The 9,209-nt window shown below is 43.2% G+C and overlaps 1 protein-coding gene across 1 annotated transcript; it reads left to right on the top strand.

The window, feature by feature from the left end:
- Positions 1-987: 987 nt before the first annotated feature.
- mrps28 (mitochondrial ribosomal protein S28) lies at positions 988-1,803 on the top strand. The gene has a single exon (XM_049570884.1). The coding sequence runs from the start codon at positions 1,023-1,025 to the stop codon at positions 1,566-1,568; it is 546 nt and encodes a 181-aa protein (XP_049426841.1). The 5' UTR covers positions 988-1,022; the 3' UTR covers positions 1,569-1,803.
- The last annotated feature ends 7,406 nt before the right edge of the window (positions 1,804-9,209 follow it).

Below are 9,209 nucleotides of genomic sequence, written 5' to 3'. Positions count from 1 at the left end.
TACTTCCTCTTCAGCGCTCGTCTTCCGGCTGGAGAAGACGTCACCATTACACGTCACTACGGCGCCACCCGCTGTCACTGAAATAAAATAAAAATAAATTTAAAAAAAAAAAACATGGAGCAAACTCGAATGAAATAAAGCAGAAAAAATAAAAATAAAACAGGACAAAGCAAAATAAAACAAAACAGAACATAATTAAAAAATAAAACAAAAATAAAATAAAGTATAATAAAATGAAATAAATCAAAAGAAAATGAAACAAAATAAAAATAAAACAAAGTAAAATAAAATATAATAAATAAAAACAAAATAAAATAAAACAGAAAAAAATAGTTGAAATAAAACGGTAAAAACTTTGCATCAGTTTCCAGAGGTCAATATTTCAAGACACACAGATTTTAACTTTAACAAGTTGATCAAACCTGTGTACAATGTGAAACAGAGACTCCCTGATTGTGTTTGGAGTTATATTAATATGAGAAATATTGATGTTTCTCTGTTTATGTGTGGACCGAGTATCGAGCTCCAGATGACTCGTTAACAGTTCTGAGCTAAAGATGCTAAAGATGCTCTGAGCTAAAGATGCTAAAGATGCTAAAGATGCTGTGAGCTAAAGATGCTAAAGATGCTTTGAGCTAAAGATGCTAAAGATGCTAAAGATGCTCTGAGCTAAAGATGCTAAAGATGCTTTGAGCTGAAGATGCTAAAGATGCTTTGAGCTGAAGATGCTAAAGATGCTCTGAGCTAAAGATGCTAAAGACGCTAAAGATGCTTTGAGCTAAAGATGCTAAAGATGCTGTGAAACTGCTGACCTGCAGTTTCACAGTGTGTTTTATATGTTTTGTATTTTCATTTCTTCTGTTTCAAGACTCGCTCTCATTTCTAGTTTCCTTCTTGTTCATTTTTAGGCGAGTGTCGAAGAGTCACGTGCTGTTGCACCTGGAGCCGCCAGGTGGCGCTGTGGGCGTGTCTCCTGCACCGGAAGTTAACTAGTTCTCTTCCTGTGGTGAGCAGACGGCAGCATGGCAGCCCTGAGGAAGGTTGTTTCCAGACTCCGCTTCACCTCCTGCAGGTTCACCAGAACCTCCTTCAGCTCGGACGCCAGCGGGGCCTCAGACAGAGACCTGCCCGCCGCGGACAGACCCCGGTCCGGCTTCGCTGCCGCCTTCGACCTGCAGTCGGAGCTCCGGCGGGAGGTGGAGAACTCCGCGAGCGGCAGCAGCGGCTCCTCGCCCGGCCAGGAGGAGAGCTTCGCCGCGCTGCTCCGCCGGTCCCCGCTGATCCAGATGGGACCGGCCAAAGGCAAAGTGGTATACGGGAAGATCATCCACGTGGTCCGGGACGACCTGTACATCGACTTCGGGGGGAAGTTCCACTGCGTGTGCCGGCGGCCGGCGGACGGAGAGCGGCTGCAGCGGGGCAGCAGAGTCCGTCTGCGGCTGCAGGACCTGGAGCTCACCGCCCGCTTCCTGGGAGCCAACACCGACACCACGCTGCTTGAGGCCCAGGCCTCACTGCAGGAGCTGCTGGAGGACAAGAAGGCCCCGGAGAACCAGGACCAGGACTGAAATGAGAGGTCCCTGAACTGCTTGAACTGCTCCTGTTTCCTCATGAAAACTGTTTGAGACTTTAATGTTCACCCTGAACCACAGAGTCAGTGTTGTGTATGTGAACACGTGCGGCTTCCGTTTTGTCCACATGACGATCACAGCTGTAAAAATAAAGTAACTTAAATCATCTGTCTGTTAAACACTGTGCTGACCAAAAAGTAAAATATTAAATACTACATTATTCATACGGTCACACACTGAGCTCACTTTGTCAACTCTGAACTGTGCCTTTAAATGTGTCCCATAAAGGGACAGTTCAGAGTTTTTGAAGGTTAGTTGTGTGAATTATTGATTAAGTCGGTGTGTTACCTGACGTCATTCAGCACGTCTCCAGCTGAGAGGAACAGGCTGGAGTGTGAAGGAGCATTTACACAGTGTGTGTGTGTGTGTGTGTGTGTGTGTGTGTGTGTCGCCAGAGTGTCCCAGTGACACACACACTGACCAGCAGCTCATGTTAATCGCTGGTGTTGTCAGTGAAGAGAGAGAGAGCCACATGACAGCTTCATTTCCCTGTTAGCACTCACTGTGTGACAGAAAGGTGAAGAACATCGTACACTTCAACTTTTAGAGAGTAAAATCTGTCTTGTTGCTGACTCCGCCCACAGCATGACGTCACTGAGCGTCAGTGTCAGACTCCACCTGCTGACTGACCCCTGCTGAAGGTTCTTTGTTCTCCGCAATGTTTTATTTGCTAATATGAGGTTTTACAAACACAGATGACATGAGATCATTGAACACTGAACAGGCCCGGGGTCAGAGGTCATTACCAGTCCTTTCAAACATCAAATCAAATGTACAGAGTCCTTGTAGCTTTATTGTTGTTGTTGACACATTCAGGTGTGGTGCCGTACTGCTGCAGTTAAACAATGAAAGCAGAGTCAGACCATTTTGATTTGTGTATATGAAACTTTCCAAGCATAATTAGAAGTTGAATAATGTCGGCAGTCGTGTTAAGATGTACAGTAGAGCTCATTTCTTCATTTACAAAGTCTTACATATGATTCCAAAACTGCTTTGAATGATGACAGTGATAAAACAGACGGAATATCGTTTCTTTGTCAACATTACAGAGAACTAGTCCATACCCACTGAGTGCACAGCTGCCCACGTACAGTTTCACATGGTGTGTGTTTGGGACACAGGTCATAGGAAACTGCAGATTAAATAGTCAACTGAACCCATTAAGAAGAGCAATGTATTCAGACAGAGTGTTTGTGAATTTGATAGTACGATTGCTTTATTGAAAGTACAGTAGTACCATTGCCAATAGTGGGATAGTCAGTGGGCTAAAACTGTACATTAGTAGTTGAGGTGGCACGTTGAAAGGCAGATAGTTAAAGTGTTTATATGTTGTATTGACTTAACAGTGGGGCGCACTGGTAGTTCACATGGGAAAGGTGCAGCTAGCTCTTGATGCAGCAGCATACCATACCATGACTTAGTCATACCAAACATTAGAAACAACACCAACACTGGTCCACAGGGGGAGCCACAGCCATCGGTCGCATTTTAGCCATTTGGAAGCATTTTTCTGTTGTTATAGCGCCACCCAGTTGCCAATTAGAGTTAAATTTCTCCAGTCACCTTGAGGCGTCCTGTTCTACATATCTACCAAGTTTAGTAAAAATCCATATGGCGGTTAGGCCTAGATAAGAAATGAGCTCTCTAGCGCCCCCATTTTGTTTGATGGGCTCAATAATGGAGGGGTCCCCTCAGATTATGTGTGGTCATATGCCTACAAAGTTGCGTGGTGATGGGTGAAACCCTTGAGATGTTCTACACCCTTATGTGATGAGCCACGCCCTCCGCAATATTCATTGCCTTATAGAAGCTCAGTTTTAGGAAGTTTTCCAACTTTTGCCAATTTAATTTAATAGATTAATTCTGTTGTGACACCATGAGCCTTAAAACAGGGATTTTCTTTTGTGCAGAATGTCCTTGTTGTTCTGATGTAGTACCTTATAAACTAATAACCACGCTAGGAGAGCTTGTTTGTGAGAATTAGAAACTAAGAGGGATTTATCAGTGCAGAAATTACATTTGAATAAAAAATCAATGCCACCAATCGAATTAAATAAATCAGATGGGAAAGCACGCATACACTGTTGGGATTCTTCAGGAACTCAATAAGCCATTTCTCTTTACATGTGTTATTTAATAAACTAAAGTCCAAGACCTCAAGACCACCTTGGACACCCTGGACGGCGAGCTGGCAATAGACAGGTTTGATGTGCCTTTACGCACAGACCGTGAGGCCATGACCACCAGCAGATCACGAGGTGGGGGTGTATGTTTGAACATCAATGAACGCTGGTGCAGGAATATCTTAGTCAGAGAGAGTATATGCACTAAAGACATTGAACCACTCTCAGTTTCTCTGCGCCCTCCCTACTTGCCTCGGGAATTCCCACAAATATTCATAACTGTCGTGTTCATTCATCCAAAAGCCTCAGAGAGCTCTGCGTCAGATCTGATCCTGCAAACTGTGCAGAAGCTGCAATCACTGTGTCCTGAAGCTCCTAACTTAATCATGGGCGACTTTAACCTTTGCTTGCTGAACAAAACTATCAGGAACTTCTACAAATATGTTACCCATCCCACCAGAAAGGGAAAGATATTGGATCAATGCTATGGCCAGATTAAAGGAGCCTACAAATGCATACCACTTCCCCCTCTAAGCACAGCGGATCGTAACTGCATTCATCTGATTCCCACATGTGGCGCTTGCCTGCAGAGAAGGAAGGTGACCACCAGTAAGGTGAAAGTCTGGACGGAGTCCAAACTGGTACTGCAAGGCTGTCTGGACTGCACAGTGTGGGAGGAGTTTACTGAATCATCCCAGGACTTAGATGAACTCACAGATGTTGTCAGCTCATACTGTGAGGATATTGTCACCCCCCAAAAGGAAGTGAAGATCTGTCCTAACAGTAAACCGTGGGTGAGCGAACATCTCAAACTCTTACTGAAACGGGAAACTGGGCAGTCTTTCTGAGCTTAACTCCCTCCAAAGGGAAATCAAACTTGAAATCAAGAGGGCCAAGCTGTGCTATAAACAAACAGTTGAAAACAAGTTGAGGAGCATCAACTTGGGCTCAGCTTGGAACAGTCTTAGAACCATGACTGGACTAAATGACAAAGGAAAGAAAAGGGTGGTGCTAGAAGGCTTCACCTCAGACATGGCACTAGCACAGGAACTTAACAAATTTTACTCTTAGATTTGATATCCATGATTTTAGTAGTGAAAAATGAACTTTTCTGAGCTCCAGTGATTTCACTCCCTCCTTTTCTGTTCAGGATGTTGTGAATACTTTTAAGCACTGCAAGATGAACACAAGCCCTGGCTCTGACAATACTGGCAGCTGTTTGCTGATCCACTGTGCCGACCAACTGGGCCCCGTCTTTAACCATATTTTTAATCTGTCACTCAGTCAACAGAGAGTTCAGACCTTGTGGAAACAATCCACAATTGTTCCCATCGCCAAAAACAGCCACCCTAAATCCCTGAATGATTACAGACCAGTTGCCCTGACCTCACTAATAATGAAATCACTGGAAAAACTCAAAGAAAAGGAACTATTGGGCAAAACTGAACATCTTCTGGACCCTCTGCTATTTGCATGTCGCACCAACAGGGGGTGCAGGATGCCACCATCGCTCTTCTCAACCTCATACACAAGCATTTAGAGGGCAGCAAGAACCATGCCAGACTGTTATCTGTGGGCTTTTCCTCAGCGTTCAATACGATTCAGCCCCACCTGCTGGTGGAAAAGCTCATCGAACATTTCAAGCTGGACTGTGACATTGTGGGTTGGATCTTGGACTTTCTCACTGACAGGTCTCAGAGGGTTAGAGTAAATGAGCACATATCCACACTATCAAAAACATCAACTGGATCCCCACAAGGCTGCGTTCTCTCTCCTCTCCTTTATATCATGCACACAAACAACTGCCGTAGTAAATTTGACAACCATCACATGGTTAAATTTGCAGATGACACAGTTATTGTGAGGCTGTTAAATGACACTGAAATGTCCCATGGTCCCGTTTTAAATGAGTAAATTGGTGCAATGAAGCCTTTGTGGAACTGAATGTCACAAAAACAAAGGACATGTGCATTGATTTTAGACACAACCACCCTGTCCCTGTAAACGCCACTGTAAACGGAGAAATTGTGGAGATTGAGACAATAAACTGACTTTTGAGAAAAACACCGACATGCTGATCAAGAAAAGCAGCGTTTGTTTTGTGTAAGGAAGTTGGCAAAGTTCCAGGTCGACTGATCTCTGATGACAACGTTTGATAGATCTTTTATTGAGTCTGTTGTCACCTTTTCTTTTATTTGCTGGTTTGCATCACTCAATCTGAAACAGAAAAACTCATGAACCAAGATAACAAAAGTCAGCAGTAAAATCATTGGCACTTTCAGATCTGTACAATAACCAGCTATCAAAGAAGGCAAAATCCATCATGTCCGACAGCACTCACCCCCTGCATTCAGGATTTAAGTTCCTGCCCTCTGGTTCCCGCCTCAGACAACCATTAGCCAAAACTAACATACAAATTCTCCTTCATACCCTCTGCCATCTCACTGCTTAACTCTGTACAGTACAGGTAGCATCATCATTAGCTCCCATTTTATTCAAGTATGCGTTTTCATTTATTTAGTTACGACTGATTTGTGACTATGTGACTGTTGCCTTGTGTGTGTCAACCTTGTTGTTGTCATAGTTGTTTGTTGTTGTTGTTTTTTATTGCTACTGCGGCAGAATCAATTGCCCTTCAGGGACAAATAAACGTCTTGAATCTTGAATCTTATTTCTTGATTTCTTTTTTGAGATAATGGGTTTTCCCTCCAAATATAGTCGTACAGTGTCTTATCCAGGTGTTTACAGCTTTTCTCAGTCGCTTTGGTACATTTCTCGAATCATCCCCGACATTTGCAAAACAGTAAGTGCATTTCTCAAAACAATTCGTACAAATAGCAAAACACCATGGATTACCTGCAGAAGCCAGTCTATACCTGTGTCAATCAACACGTCAGTGCCATCAGAATGACAAGTCCTTGTGTCACTGTGTACAGATAAGACAGTCAAATTGCTTAGTCATGTTGTCAATATAACAGTGTACTCTGGAGGGATGTTCTGAGGTAAGCTATGGCTGAAGTTTTGATGACAATTATTGTGAACTGTAAGTTACACCTTAGTGTATGTGGGAGATTGATTGAAGAGACTGGACAAGATTCACATTTACGCTTTTACTGTTTGTACTGTAATTTGTTGACAGACCATGTCATTGCGACACAGAAAGGAAAAGACAGCACTGCAGAGCACAAAGAAAAAAACAAAACAACAAAATAGAAATGTGAACATACTGTAGGACAGTCTCCATGGGGAAAACTGTACATGCAGTGCTGTAAGAATTACAGTGCAGTCTATACACCTCCTGATGTTCCTGTCTGTTGGGCCACAAATTCTCATCCACATCACAACAAATATCTTCTTTTGCGATGCAGCGTGGAAAGAATCTTTTAGAGTGTCTTATCCAGCCTCTGCCAGCATCTGCTGTGACGTCATCACACGCTGCATCCATGGCAGCCAGAAGGGTCATCTGTGTATGTGGCTGGCGGTCATATACTTTCCATCTCCATGCTGAGAAACATTCCTCAATGGGGTTAAGGAATGGGGAGTAGGGTGAGAGGAACTCCATCAGCATCCTGTTGTGGGTCGCAACCATTGCCTGATGATGTTGGAGCGATGGAAACTGACATTGTCCCAAACTATCACGTACTTTGGTAAGTCATCTCCAATCTGACCCCTCTCTTGTTCAGGGATGAGATCCCTGTAGAGAGTGTCTCAGAAGGTGACAAGACGCTCTGTATTGTACGGCCCCATAATGGGAATATGCGTTAGCACGCCATTCTCAGAGATAGCAGCACCCATGGTTATGTTCCCGCCCCGTTGGCCTGGCACATCGACTGTCGCTCTGTGGCCGATGATATTTCGACCACGCCTTCTGCGTTCCGTTAGGTTGAAGCCAGCCTCATCCATGTTGATGAAGTTGTGCCATGGTTCGCTTGCTTCCAGTTCCATTATGCACTGTATCCAGAAGACACAACATCAGTTTTATGAATTGCATGCATTTTCATTTTGGACAAGATACAGTCACATCAAATGTATACAGCACATATTGCATCTTCTTTTCTACAGCCACAGCAGATGTGTAAAGGTCACACTTACTGTACTGTATATCACTGTACGATGTTGTACTGTTTACTGTGAGGTACAGTTACTACATGTCATATACATGTTTTACCTGTAGGCCTACATACTGGTAGCAGCTCCTTCACTCTTTCACCATTTCTTTCAAATGGAACAGTGTACAGCTGCTTCATATTCATTTGGTGTCTTTTCAGCACCCTGTCAGTGGTTGAGATGCTGACTGCTTGGATGTTTTCAAAGATGTTGTTGTCCTCTATAATTGCACTCTTTATCTCCCTTAGTCTTATGGCATTGTTTTCTACAACCATGGTGCAAATAGCCTCCTCCTGCTCAGGACACCCTGTGAAGTCATCTTGCAGTCCTATGTGGAAAAAATATAGTAATGCAAAACACAAAATTGAGTAAGATAAAATGTCACTGTATAAAGTATACTTACTGCACATTGTAAAATGCAAGTGTAACATTGTATGAAGCATTACAGAAAGTATACAGTATTACAGTACAGTGCCTATTGTTAGATTACATACCTGTTCTGTCGACGAAAAGTCTGAATGATTGAGGACACAGTTGTTCTCCCAACATTTGGCTGCACCCTTCGACCAGCCTCGGCCATTGTAAGCCCATGATTGAGAACGCGGCCTACAAGTGTGGCTCTTATCTCATCAGGAACGCGCCTATGTCCTCGGCCTCTTCTGCCTCTTCCTCTGTTTTGCCTCCCAACTCCTCCGCCACGCAGCCTCACTCCTCTTCCTCTTCTTCTTCTCTCTTGCTGTCCAATTCCTTGTCCTTCCATTGTCAGACATTGTAACATTGTGTTGTGCTCCGGCTATATATGTACTTGCCAGCTGATGGTTCATGAGATGAACCTTTGAGCTATTTCAGAAAACTGGTTGATCATTGGTTGATCTAATGCTCCACATATTTCCCTTTGTTAGAGAAAGTCAGGATTCACCTGGGAGCAATTTACCAATTCAGGACAGATTTAGAAAAAAAGTCTCATGGAAATGTACAGTATAGAAATATGCTTGACATATTATGACAACTTGTTCAACCATTTTGCACGTAAAGACTTATGCGATGAACTAATGCCTAAATGTTGTGGGGGTGAGACCCATTATAATACATTTTGATCAACATGACATAAGCAACTGATAATGTAGGAACCAGCAGAGAATTGTACTTAATCATTTGCATGGATGTACCAAAACATTTGCAGCTTTTTTGATGTGACACAATGATGTGAAGATTGAAGTAGTTTTGAGAATTGACCTGAGAAATGTACCGACGCGACAGAGAAAAACTGTAATAACATTTGTTGGGACTTGAAGTGATGATGACACAGATGCAGATAACCTTCTGTTTTTGATAACAGTCCCTTCCA

The sequence above is a fragment of the Epinephelus fuscoguttatus genome, linkage group LG3, assembly GCF_011397635.1.
Source record: "Epinephelus fuscoguttatus linkage group LG3, E.fuscoguttatus.final_Chr_v1".
NCBI lineage: Eukaryota > Metazoa > Chordata > Actinopteri > Perciformes > Serranidae > Epinephelus > Epinephelus fuscoguttatus.
The sequence above is the reverse complement of the archived record's forward strand: the minus strand, read 5'-3'. Positions and strand labels throughout refer to the sequence as shown.